The sequence below is a fragment of the Theobroma umbraticum genome, unplaced genomic scaffold (assembly GCF_002168275.2).
Source record: "Theobroma umbraticum cultivar Fairchild unplaced genomic scaffold, ASM216827v3 scaffold_44.0, whole genome shotgun sequence".
In the NCBI taxonomy this organism is placed as follows: domain Eukaryota; kingdom Viridiplantae; phylum Streptophyta; class Magnoliopsida; order Malvales; family Malvaceae; genus Theobroma; species Theobroma umbraticum.
The window spans coordinates 6,205,282-6,218,828 of record NW_018397255.1 but is presented as its reverse complement, the minus strand read 5'-3'; the positions used below and the strand labels follow the sequence as shown (position 1 = coordinate 6,218,828).

General features: G+C 35.4%; 1 protein-coding gene across 2 annotated transcripts in view; it reads left to right on the top strand.

The window, feature by feature from the left end:
• The first annotated feature begins 1,156 nt into the window (after positions 1-1,156).
• The window catches only part of LOC110429274 (phosphatidylinositol 4-kinase beta 1-like), a 16,628-nt gene continuing 4,237 nt past the window's right edge, over positions 1,157-13,547 (top strand). Inside the window, exons 1-10 of one of the 2 annotated variants that reach the window (XM_021445225.1) lie at positions 1,157-3,131; positions 5,515-5,706; positions 5,818-5,866; positions 7,501-7,633; positions 7,765-8,266; positions 9,222-9,302; positions 9,381-9,500; positions 12,093-12,162; positions 12,613-12,710; positions 12,804-12,908. In XM_021445225.1, the coding sequence (XP_021300900.1) occupies positions 1,752-3,131; positions 5,515-5,706; positions 5,818-5,866; positions 7,501-7,633; positions 7,765-8,266; positions 9,222-9,302; positions 9,381-9,500; positions 12,093-12,162; positions 12,613-12,710; positions 12,804-12,908 (2,730 nt within the window). In that variant the 5' untranslated portion in view covers positions 1,157-1,751. Of the gene's footprint in view, positions 3,132-5,514; positions 5,707-5,817; positions 5,867-7,500; positions 7,634-7,761; positions 8,267-9,221; positions 9,303-9,380; positions 9,501-12,092; positions 12,163-12,612; positions 12,711-12,803; positions 12,909-13,547 lie in introns of both variants that reach the window. The other variant, XM_021445223.1, reaches the window with a different exon arrangement.

The following is a 13,547-nucleotide window of genomic DNA, read 5'->3' as shown; positions in this document are numbered from 1 at the left end:
AAATTAATAGAAAAAAGCAAGAATTACAGATGGCTAATGGTGTGGCATAATTCCAATTAGAAGAACAAGTTATTATTTATAGCTGGGAGAGAAATCCTTTTGAAGGAAGTTGTTCATACAATACCAATATATGTAATGGGTTGTTTTAAATTGCTAGATTCTCTTTGTAAAGAGATTGATTTTGTAGTTGCTAGATTCTAGTGGGTACGTAATGATAAAAGATTCCAAAATTCATTAGAAAAACTGGAATTTCATATGTTCGTCGAAACACAATGAAGGCATGGGATTTAGAAATACCAAATGTTATAATGTGGCAATGCTAGCAAAACAAGGCTGGAGATTGCAAACAAAAGAGCCCACATTAGCGTATAAAGTGCTCAAAGCACGTTATTTTCTTAAATTGAATTTCGTAAAAGCTTCAATTGGATGAAACCTGAGGTATTTGTGACAAGAGTCTTCAAGAGAGCCAAGCTATTATAAAAAAAGGGCTCTTTTTGGCTTTGTTGGAAATGGGAAAGATATTTTGGTTAAGACAGATTGTTGGGTTCCTTATGAAAACCCAAAACCAATTTTTTCTTGTCATGATGTGGTGAATGTCAAGACAAAAGTAAGTGAATTTATTGAGCAAGATTCAATGGTATGGAACGAAGATAAAATTATAGCTTGCTTTCCACAATATGAGAGTAAATTAATTCTGCCAATTCCCTTGAGTATTCGGAAGCCTAAGGACCAACTCATTTGGTTCTGTAGTAAATCTAGTGATTACACTATTAGGTCTGAATATAGACAGGCTTGTTGGTCTAGAATGGGGTTAGGGGGCTTAAGCTCATTAGGTAATGTCACTCAAATATGGTTTATTATATAATTTAAAATAAAATAAAATAAATTATATTATATTCTACATATAATTATTATTTTTACTGTCTATATTAAATCAAATTAAATGTTCTAAAAAAATTTTATTTTTGTTTTCGTCATACGTTATTTCATTTCTTTGGAGGGAAACGGGAATGAAATTCCATAAAATGGGCCGCTAATTGTCCCCGTTCAAGTTAGCAAAGCCCTTGTCTTACAAAAATATGCAGTAATTATTATTATTAATTATTACTATATATGCAGTGTTTTTTGAATTTAAAAAACTAAACAATAAATAAAATAAAAATACTAAAAATAAAAGTAATTGCCTCTCCATCGTCTTTCTCTCTCCAACAACAAAGAAGACCACCCACCGCCAGCATCGCCACCACTTCCGCCATTACTACGACGTCGCTTCCTAAACGATCCACCGTCACCTTCTTCCCTCTCTCTATCTCACACGAAATTCAGATTCTGTTTTGCACTGTATAAGGCGAAAAATCCAAAATTCTCTCTTTCTCTAATCGAAAACATCAACATTTTCAAACTTTCTTTAACTTTCCCCGATCATTTCCCCCCTTTTTCCGACAACCAATCAGCTGAAAAAGACACTATCAATTCTGCTTTTCTGCCTTTTCCACCTCGGAATTAGGGTTCCGGTTCAACCACTGTGTGATTCTGATCAAGGGCTTCAACAGTGAGAGCATTTCCGGTTTTGGATCGGCCGAGCGATTCCGAATTCCCTCAGGTGAGAGGGAATTAAGGTATTCAGATGGAAGGTTTTAGAAAATTCTAGGGTTTTGTATTAAATTTCAAAACTATCTAGAAAATGATTTGGTTTCGATATTTCCAAACTAGAGAGCGAAATTAGGGTTTATGATGACAGATTGGTAACGATGGTGAGGCTCCTAGGACTGACTCGAGGAGAATCGGACGAGTTACCTCGCGAAATCACCACCTCGAGGACTCCTCTAGCGAGTGAGTCAGGTGAAAACGGGTGGCTCATCAGATTCTTCGACTCTGCGTTTTTCTGTGAGTGGATCGCTGTTAGCTATCTTTACAAGCATGATCATGCCGGGGTCCGAGATTACCTATGTAACAGAATGTACACACTTCCGTTATCTGGAATCGAAAGCTATCTCTTCCAGATTTGTTACATGATGGTTCATAAGCCGAGCCCTTCATTGGATAAGTTTGTTATTGATATGTGCTCAAAATCACTAAAAATGGCAATGAAGGTGCATTGGTTTTTGTTGGCTGAGTTAGAGGATTCGGATGATAATGAAGGGATTAGTAGGATTCAAGAAAAGTGTCAAATTGCTGCTACTTTGATGGGTGAGTGGCCGCCCCTGGTGCGGCCACCCAATGCAGGTTCAAGTCCAGGGAGTAAAAACCAAGTTTTGAATCGAATTCTATCATCAAAACAGCGGTTTTTGTCATTGACATCTTCTCCTCCTATGCAGAGATCATTGTCCTTGTCGCCGTCTTCAGGGAACCATTTGCAGGAGGATGGTGGTAATCAATTGTTGTCTCCAGAGGAGAATAAAATTTTTAAAAAGTTTATTCCTGGTCCGAAAGTTAGAGATGCCTTGTTGTTTAGGAAGTCAGCTGAGAAAGATGAAGAGGAGAACGAAAAGGATGGGTTTTTCAAGAGGCTGTTGAGGGACAGCAGAGGGGGAGAGGATGAGGAGTCGACATCAAGTTCAGATGGGTTTTTTAAGAGGCTTTTAAGGGATAGTAAAGGAGAGGAGGAAGAAATGACTTCGAGTTCTGAAGGATTTTTTAAGAAGTTGTTTCGGGATAGTAAGAGTGAGTCCGATGATAAATTGGTTTCTAAGCCAGCAGAAGATGATGAGAAAGAAGGGTTCTTTAAGAAGTTATTTAAAGATAAATTTGAGGACAAGAAAGATGTGAATGATAAAATTGATGATGAACATATGGTGAACTCTGAAGAAAAAGCTTCAAAATCTGCTGAAGATGATGAAAAAGAGGGGTTTTTCCGGAAATTTTTTAAGGATAAATTTGAAGACAAGAAAGATGGGAATGATAAAAATGATGATTGTGATGAAGAAGAATCTTCAGATTTCCCACTGTTCCGAAGACTATTTCGAGTGCATCCTGAAGAGAATAAAACTAGTACAGCAAATGAAAGCAGCAATAGTGGCGGTTTGTTTGAGAGCAGTCCAGGGACTGAGAACTTCTTCCGCAAACTTTTTAGGGACCGTGATCGTTCAATTGAAGATTCAGAGTTGTTTAGTTCAAAGAAGCATAAAGAGGTATGTACACTTTTATTTTTGTTGAGATGTTACCTGTATGCTTTGAGGTCTGTCCTACTCATTGAATCTGTTTCGTCCGGTTCCAATTTATGCACTCATAATTTATTAGAACTGTTTGAAGTGAAAGATGATAACTTTTGTAGCACATTCTATCTGTCAAAACTCCTGAATTATACAACCCCTTGGACTGGTTTACATAATCCTATAATGTTGATGGTCTTTTTTGAACTTCTTTGTGTTTTGAATTTGATGCTTAAGTTTTATTAGACATTGTAAAAGATAATATGTGATTACATTTTCCATTGTTGTGTCGCGATTGAAAACATTTAGTATAGTAACCTTTTCGGTTCTACTATTTGCACTCCAGTTGCCAACCTATCAGCAGGAAATTGTGGAGGAATTTCTGCTTATAATTATTATGAATCTTACCATATGCTTATATGTGGGAAGTGGTCTTCCTATGGTTGTTAAAATGTTTTTCATTCTTGATTCCTAGTGTCATAAGTCTTTATTCAACCTTGTCTAATGTTTTTGAAGGGCCTTTGATTCTTTCAGACTGGTGAATTTGGAGATCCTTTAGGCTAATAATCACAACAAAGCATGCATGCTTAAGGAGTGTATTCTCTGGGTTCTAGATTTTCGTTAAGTAGAATGAACTGTACTGCTGTGTTGTTTGCCATGACAAAAAGTATAGGAAATTGATCCAATATTTGTTCTTAAATGGTTCTTCCATGTTATTTAGCTTAAATGCCAACTTCCAATGGTATATCATTTAGTAATGTAATCCAATAAACTATAAAGCCTTTATTGATGAAGTGATGGCTGAACACTCTTTTTTTTTAGATTGGAATCTGAGCACACAAAAGTTAAGCACTGTTTTGCCTGTAGCTGTTTTCCTCAACTCCTGCAATGAACGTTAAATCTGTCCATGCACTGAATTTCTTTTCATTGGTATTTGTAATGTTGAAAGATTATCAATTTGATGGTATCTTTGACATTTTTAACATTATAAGAGTGTGTTGTTTACTTGATGTACCATAAATGGAAGGATAAAATTCGCTGGATGGTGAAATACCTGATTTGGACCAAAGATAGGATTATTAACTGGATGGCAATCAATCTGGTTTCTGTTTTCATCATCTTTCTTGGATTCCGGATTGTCTATACTTCTAGGATTTGATTTTCTATATTTATATTTATCTATTTTTGTTCCTATAAAGTTATTATGTTGTATGCATCTCTTGTACTGGAGTTTTGCAGTTTCCCTTCTGCCATGGCTATTTTGTCAAAAAAAATTATTTAGAAAAAGAACAGCTTCCACTTCCTTAGTAACTCTGTTGTAACTGTAATATTACTAGACTACTTGATTGATCTGGGAAATATTCCTTTTCTGCATGTCCTTCTGTCTATCTAGTTGTGGAGTTTCATAGCCTTTCCCCTTTTGCCTGACATTTGATCAAAAGGGAGTGGGAAGCTTTTATTGACCATAGGGCTGTAGATTGCTTTAGAAATAACTCCTTGCTTTTCTTACTTTGATTAAGGTTAGTTTAGTATGGTTTAGGCATGGGGCAGAGTGCATGCAAGTTAATATTTTATTTTGTAGTAACTATGAATATTATATGTGAAGTTGTGAACACACTCCTCTCTCATAGATTGGCTTGGATATGAAAGTTTTTAATTCCTCTTTGTTTTCCTCCGCTTTCTTGTTATGTTGCTTGTTTGTTGGTATGTGTGCAGTGTGTGCTCACCTTTTAATATGTTATCATCAGAAAAAGGTTGTGGAAGCCTCTTATTTAGGAATGACATGGACCTTCAGATGGAGCAGGTTGTTTTGCATTTTTTCAGTGGGATTGTTGAAAACTTGAAATCTGTGTGGTTTGATTTTGGATTACTTTGGCTAGGCTGAACCTAGTTTTGGGCATTCTTACATATTATAGTACTTGAATGTGATGAAATATATTCACATAGTTAAGAAGATAAAGGATTGTCTCCAGTAGTAAATGATAGCTAAATAACATTGAAGAAGAGCATAAAAGTTGTGGAACCCTAAGATGTCCAAAAGGAGCATAAAAATAAGAGGTAGTATTCTAGTTTGTGGTTTTATCTATTTATTTTTCCCCAAATGCAAGTAAATTAATTTCTATACTCATAAAGTGCAAGTTTTGTTTGAATGTCCTGAATGAAATGGTATAATTAAATGATGGAAAATATCATAAAGGATATCTGATAGGCTTTTCATATTGAGCATATTTCCTTCATTCAAGAATACTGCTGGTGGTTTATTTCTTTTGAGTGCATTGTTCTTTAATCTTTCATTAGTGTTGTTTACTTGACATGTTCCTCCGGGCATTTATGTTAATTTTCTGTGACCTTTATTTGGCAGAAGCATCCTGGTTCACCTAAGCAACAGAATGATAAGTCAAATGCCAAACCTCCGCTTCCAAATAATTCTATATCACAATTTCGAAAAGGGGCTTATCATGATTCACTGGATTTTGTACTGTCATTATGTGAGACATCATATGGCTTGGTAGATGTGTTTCCAATCGAAGATCGCAAAACTGCTCTTCGTGAGGTGGTTTGCACATTTCTAATGTTTTGTCAATGCTTCAATTAAATGTTATGAAATATACTGCTAGAATGTTATCTAACATGTTTGTTGTTCTTTTCATTTTTGGATCTCTAGTCACTTGCAGAGATTAATTTGCAGGTAGCTGAGGCGCAAAACAATGGAGGTACATATTTATTAATGAAAAATTTGATCAAAGCAATGGCAATTGAGAGGCATCATTTGTTGCATTAATAAGTTTACTTATGATTTCCCAAAGTGGTTGGAACTCTGAAACTGTGAGTAGGATTATAGGACTATCTTGGTTGTTTTCCTACCTCTGTGCTATGTTTACAAGTGTTTTGATTTAAAATGGTGAGATTTTAAATATTTTTTATAGTAGTTTGTATATGGTATATTCATCTGTGAGAATATCTATATTGTCTTTTGAAAAGTGGTAATCTTTTATTGGTTTCTGTTGCCAGTGCTTCTGTTGCACAGTCTGTCCATTAAAGAGGAAGTCTCTGTAACATATTTGATACATTGTCATTGGTTTTTTTCTGAGTTGGAGTGCTTTTCATTTTTGCTGAAGTTGAAATTTAGTGGTAGGGGCTTGCCGTCGAATTTCTATAAGCATTTCTTCACAATCTTCTGTCAAGTGAATGCATCATTTAATTGATGTGTGAAGCATTTCCATTCAATTGGAAGCAATTTATTTTTCTATTCTGAAATATTTTCTCAATTTAGTTTCACTCTTTGTTGTACTGATCTGAATACAGCTATTTCCTTCATTAAAATAAGAAAAGACTGCAAAGGACCAAAAAATGTGGGTTTCTGCTTGTATTATTATTGGTTGTGGACAGGGATGTCAAAAATTAGAGATGCAACTTGGGTTGGGTAAACCTGAGAACTGACCCGACATGACTACTTTGGATCAGGTTCTTTTATAATCGGGTCTAACTTGGTTCATTGGCATTGTGGGTTGGGCCGGGTTGGGTTGAATCTGGGGTCAATCCAAAGTAACCCTATCTGACCTGGGTTTTTTATTTCATTTTTATATTAATTAAGAAAGAAGGTTAAATTTACTTTTTTATCTTCTCTAAATTTTATTTTAATATATTTTAGGATTTTTATCACGTAATAGCATTAACTTAATTTTTTAATTGAAAAAGACCATGAACACTCATTTGTGATAATAAACTTTCTGTACAAATCTCTTTGAAGAAACTTTTTATTATCCATTTTTCAATATTCAGTACAGTGAAAAGTGTTGCAATACTTGTATTTCATCAAATATACAACATATAAATAATTAATCTGAGTTTGGAAATAAATAGAAGATTTTATTCAATTTATTTTTTTGTTACTTTAAGACATAGAGAGGGAAGAACTGCACTTACCTATGCCTTGTTAACATGGGGTGGGTTGGTCGGGTTGGGTCAGAAAAAGGCAGTTTATTGCCTTGGGTTGGACCCACACCCATCCCCATTCAAGGAACCTGACCCAAGTTTCAACCTTATGTAAAATAGCAAGGTCAAGTGAGTTCTGTGATTGGTCAGTAATTTGGTGATGCAAAGTTAATATTAAGCTTGCATGGCTTAATGAAATTTGCCTTGTAATATGTATTTGTCTTATTTTTTTGGGATATTATTCTATTGAAACTTTTGTGGTTGTATATATGCTTATGATGAATTTTCCACATTAGTAATTGTCAGTTAGCTTGCACTTTTATTGCAACTTTTGATATATTGGGTGAACTGGACTGTTGCTTGAAATATATTACTCCATACTGTTATTTGAGTATTGCTGGGAATTTTTTAGGAGTTTGCTTTCCGATGGGAAAAGGGATGTATCGTGTGGTTCATATTCCTGAAGATGAAGCTGTTCTTTTGAATTCTAGGGAAAAAGCACCATATCTCATCTGTGTTGAAGTTTTGAAAAGTGAATTGCCAAGGTAAGCTTTGAGTCCATTGTCCATACAACTCAGATGCAGTCTCGATTTTTCAATTTATCTTATAAATTGTACATAACTCAAAAGAAATTTAGTGTGGTTTCTTATTCCTTTCTTGAAACTTATTTTAGCAGTACAAAGGACACATCTAATGCTCAGAAGCTCTCTAGAGGAGGAATCCCTCTAGCAAATGGTGATGCCTTATTGCCAAAGCCGCCTCCATGGGCTTATCCTTTGTGGACTGCTCAGGAGGTGTATCGTAATAGTAGTGATAGGATGTCAAGTTCCACTGCACAAGCTATTGACCAGGCAATGACTCATAAGTCTGAGGCAAAAGTGAAATTTGTCAATGTGAGTTTTTCTGTAGAAAAGCAATCAGGCAGCCAATCAGAGAGTGTTGAAGCACCTGATTTACTGTCTGGCAAGCATCGTGGCAATTTGGGTGCTGTTTCAGTTCAGGGTGGACAAGATATAACTCACAAATTAAGAGCTGCTCATTCTAGTGATTTGGAGTGGGTAAGGGTGGTGCTGACAGCAGATCCCAGGCTCCGAATGGAAGACATTGAGGGTCAAGGACTACCTCGTCGGAAGGAACACCGTCGTGTTCCAAGTACAGTTGCCATAGAGGAAGTAAAGGTGGGAATCTGATTGTACATTTGAAGTATATTGATGACTACAATGGTTAAGTATTAAGCCTATAGATTTATGCGCACGTCTGTGTGGAAGTAAATCGGGTGTCTGATTGTGTATTTGACATTGTTTTCAACAATGCTTAAGGTTTTAACTGCATAAGTTAGTGTGTGTGTGGCTAAAATCTTCTTAAGGGCTTGTCAGTGCACATACCTAGATACATAAGCTTGATAATGTTTTCCCATGTCTCATGTGCTGTTTTAGTTTTGCTAGATTATATATCTTCTTGCTTGCAGATTCATAGTTCGGTCCTTGACGTATTAGAAGTGAGTAAAATTTTAACGACAGGCTAATTTGTGGCTATGTTTTAGTTTGTTTGACCTCATCCTCAATCACTTATCAATCTGAAGGCCCATGTGATGTTGCATTTTACTTCAACATGGAAGCATGATCATTTCATCAGTGACAAGTTATTTTTCATGGTACACTTGAGAACATCTTTTTCAGAATTAAACTATTTTAGTCCTAGATATTAGCTAAGAGCATCTATGAAGCAAAGAATAGGTGTCAGATATAGATCTATAATAAAGGCACTTTTGTGAAATATATTAGAATGTTTTTGGCATATGCTGGTAGATGGGTAGTGTGTTCATTCCCGTGTGTTGGTTTCAAGTTAAATATTGGGTATATGATTGCTCTATCCTGTAACAATTTAATCAACTAGGGGCATCTCTTCTTATCATGCGTCATGTTAATCGTCTAAGCAGTTGAAAATATCAGTAGATGCATCTTTTCTTTAAGCACATTTTAAGTTATACTGGGAAGTATCAAGTTTAATCGGGGAAGAAATGTTTCTTTATTCAGTCATTTGGCTTCTATACCTTTGAAATGGGTTTACTTTATTTATGTGAATTTCGTTCCATTTTGGATGCTATTATTGAAACATGAAATTGTTGTGCAGGCAGCTGCTGCAAAGGGAGAAGCTCCTCCTGGACTCCCTTTGAAAGGGGCTGGTCAGGATTCATCAGATGCACAACCAAGGGTGAATATTGGTGAAATTGAAAATCATTTTATTTTTCTGTGCGTCTATTTTGTCTGAAACTTTGTAAATTTCCAATAGGCTAATGGGGGTATGCCTAAAGCTGGTGATGCATTATCTGGTGAACTTTGGGAGGTGAAGAAGGAGAGAATACGAAAAGCTTCAGTGTATGGGAAATTACCTGGTTGGGACTTGCGCTCTGTAAGTTCTGCTTGTGAGCAATTGCTCTGTTTGTTTATTTACTTATTTCCAACTTGAGCTGTGTGATTGCATGCACATAATTAGAAATGTGGGCATCATACATTCTCTGCTGCAAAGAGGCTAGTCTTTATTACATTTTGCAATTATGTTGAATACAGCCACATTTTATTTTTTTAATGATCTTCCACTGTTAATGTCAGCTAGTAGCTAACCACTATATGATGGCATTTTCTTTGGAGATCTCTTTGTTAGGGTACCTTTCGTGTGGAATTTTTTATAGTGAGTGTCTTAGACTTCCTCCTCCCCACGCACCCCCCAGCCCCCCCCAACAAGTCTGCATATATATTAGATTGCATCAATGTTGGGTATGTTTACCTTCGGAATATATTGTAATATATCTTGTAAAGCAATGTCAATTTTCCTAGTGACTTGATGAGCTGAGAACTTTGCCAAGGTTAAAGATTGCTTTTGTAGAGCTCACCTTTTTTGCTTTTTGAAGGATTTGTCTAATGTGATACTTGTCGTCTATACTAAATGACCTCTTTCATAAAATAATTTCTCTTTGGAGATGACTAAAATTGTCCACAATGAAGAATAAGACCAGTCATTATCTTCCTACGAAACCCTGTATCGTATGATTTAACTACTGTGACTAAAAAATGAAATAATTTACTCCATTTACAAAAGGATTGAAGTCGAATATCATGTACACAATATTTGGTATATTAAAAGAGGAAAATTATCATATGACGTATGGACTAGAGAGTAGTTACCATGAGATCTTGGAGTTTTTTTTCCAGCAACAGCATTCAGCGAATGATTTATTCCATCAAAATGGCAGATCTAAGTGGTAAACTCTTTTTATTGCTTCCACATGGATTTGATTGACTTAGAGTTGTTGCTAATTACAACCATGAAATTTTGATGGCTTAACATGAGAACTGGTTTCAAACCTGATATGATAAAGGTCTCAAAAATAATGAATTTGAAATTTGGCATTGTTAAAGGTTGTTAATTTCTTTTGGATCAATATAGTTCTTATCTCATAATGTTTCATTTTTTTTAAAAGTTGTATAATTTTGTCTCTTAGGCTCCATTTGTTCCACGGAAATGAACTTTCTGAAAAAAAGAAAATTTTCAAAAAGAATATTTTCCAGAAAAGAAACCAATTTCTGTTGTTTGTTAAACTCATGAACAAATATTTCTGATGTTTGGCTTTCATGGAAAATTTTCAATGCCACCATCTACTTCAACTATCACAAACCAAACCCATTGACAAACAGTGAACCTCTGACCAACAAAATATCCACAACTCTGACAAATCTGAATCAAGTATCTCAATTAATTAAGAAGAATTAAAAAAAATAAGGATGCTGTTGAAATATGAGATGATGTGCTGAGATGGGTTTGGGTTTGTGAAGCTTGAGAAGGACAGAGGGATAGAAATCTGAGATGATATTTGGGTTTGTTAAGTTTGAGAAGGACAAACTACAAAGAGAGAAGAGAAAGAGGGAGAGAAGAACATGGAAAACATCTGGGTTTGGGGTTGTAAGAGAAAGGAGGAAGGGGTTGTTGGGAGCGGCAATCAAAAGGGGAGAGAAAGGGAGAACTAAACTGTTCATGTGTGAAGTGGAGAGGAAGAGGTTATGATCATTGGTGATGAAGGGTAGAGTAAGGGAGAAAGATGCTGACAGTGAAAGGGAGAAAAAGACTGATTACTGATGATGGAAGTGGAAAATATGGAGAGCTGTGGAAGTGAGAAGGGAGATTGAAGGAGGGAAAGGTTCTGATTGCTTCGGCAGTGGTTGATGGTGGTGGGCAATAGGTTGGCTATGAGGGGCTGTGAAGGGTAAAGAGTTAAGTTGGGTGTGTCGTGGGAGAATGGGGAAATTGTCTTCCTTATCTGAAAAAAGGAAGACAATTTCGAGAATAGTGTGTCCTTTTGGCATTGAGAAGGAGCCATTTTCCGGTTGACCATGCCTCTTCAACAACCAAACATCTAGAAAATATGTAAAACAATTTCTCAAAGCCATTCTCCTTGAAACAATGGACCTTTAGTTCCATTTTTTTTTCATTTCATTGTTGCCATGAAACTGTACCATGTCACCAGTAGAGCCTTAGATGTGGACATTTAGTGTTAGGAAATTGGTAATATGTCAATCATTAGTGTCTTTAGTGTTGTTGGTGCTATTATAAAATGGATCTGGTAAAGATGCTTGTTCAATTGCATGACATAATATTTTGATCCTATATAAGATTCTAGTCCCGCAGCATTGAATCTGGTATATTATTATTCAATGAAATATGCATGTGAGAAAATTCAACTAATTGGTGTTGAATCAGTGGTTAATGTTTACAACTAGTTCTTGTATTATGACATTGGATGCAAACCTTTTGCTGTTAGTTGGCTACATATAATTGACATTAATTTGATGGCTTAAGGTATTTGATGTTACTATTTTGGTGTAATGCTGACTTTTTTGGTTAATTTACTTAATACCTAACTAGACTTTTTATTCTTCATATTATTGGCTATATTAAATAGTTAGTTTGGTGTAAGTGAAATTGCCTTTTTTTTTTTGTTTTTTGAAGGTTATTGTAAAGAGTGGTGATGATTGTAGGCAAGAGCATCTTGCTGTGCAGCTTATCTCTCACTTTTATGGTATGTTTCTTTATTACAATTTCATATGCTTCTTTTCTTCAGATCATCTAGCTCATTTGCTTCCCGTCCCTTATTTCTCTCCAAGCCAGTTGGTAAAAAAAAAAGCAATATTTGCAGTCTCATTTTCTGTCTACATCATTTTGATATGTCATAATGCTAAAGCAGTATATTGCTTTTTTCTCTTTCCTTTTTTTTTTCCCAATGCAAAGGGAAATATATAATTTTGCATGCAAGAAGATGATTAGAATGCATGATGTTAAGTAGACTGAAAAAATTATATAAATAGGTGTGTGGATCTATATTCCATTGTTGAATCCTATATTATCAAGTTGGCCCAAAAAAAGAAAAAGATTTCTTATTATTACACATCAGTGCTGGAGTTCTCAGAAATTGTTATTGTTTAATTATTGTAGTCAGTTGAAGTGTGTGTATAATGGTTTTCAATGCCAGATATATTCCAAGAAGCCGGTCTTCCGCTTTGGTTGTGCCCTTATGAAGTTTTAGTTACATCTTCTTACACAGCTCTTATTGAAACAATTCCAGATACGGTAATGTAAACTTTTGCTCTTCAACTGACTGGATTGCAGCGATGATAGGAAACTTTTGCTGTCTTAATGGTAATAGTTTTACTGTTTTTGCAGGCTTCTCTTCATTCTATCAAAAGTAGATATCCCAATATATCAAGCTTACGTGAATTCTTTGCAGCTAAGTATCAGGAAAATTCTCCAAGTTTTAAGCTGGCCCAGGTAATCTAGTTTTAAAGAGCAGGTGTTTCCAGTTATTGTTTTTTGTTTGGCAAATGTTTTCATTATCATGTTTCAAATAATTGTCCCTTTTAAAGGACTTATTATTAAATTTTGTGGCATTGTAATTGAGCTGCTTAGTAGTGTGGTTGGACCATTAGGAGTCAGAATTTGCCCCTCTCTTTTTCCCCTGGGAAAGAGTAGCTATTTTTCTATAAAGCTGCAGATGCTGTGATTGTCATGCTCTAGTAATTTAAAGAAATCTTGTTAAATAAGAGGAGACAGGCTAGTTCCTTTCCGCTTCTCTACAATTCTAGACTATAGCAATTTTGGGTTGTTATCAGGGGAAAATTTCCCAGTATATCTAAGCTGCACTTATTTTAGGTGACATACAATTTTATATTAGTTTAAAGTCATTTTACTGAGTGAGCTTAAGCTTACTTCCATCATGAGCCAATCATCCTATACTAACCTCTTCCCTGTGATTACTGAAAAATGTGGCCAGCAGTTACCGTGTAGTGTATGTTGACTGCCTGAGGTGTTGTGTTGGGTTGATTTGTGAGATTTATTTGGATATTTGCAAGAAGTAGGTGGATGCACTCTTGGTTCATCTTTCTTTAGTCAAAATTTGTGATTTTGTGA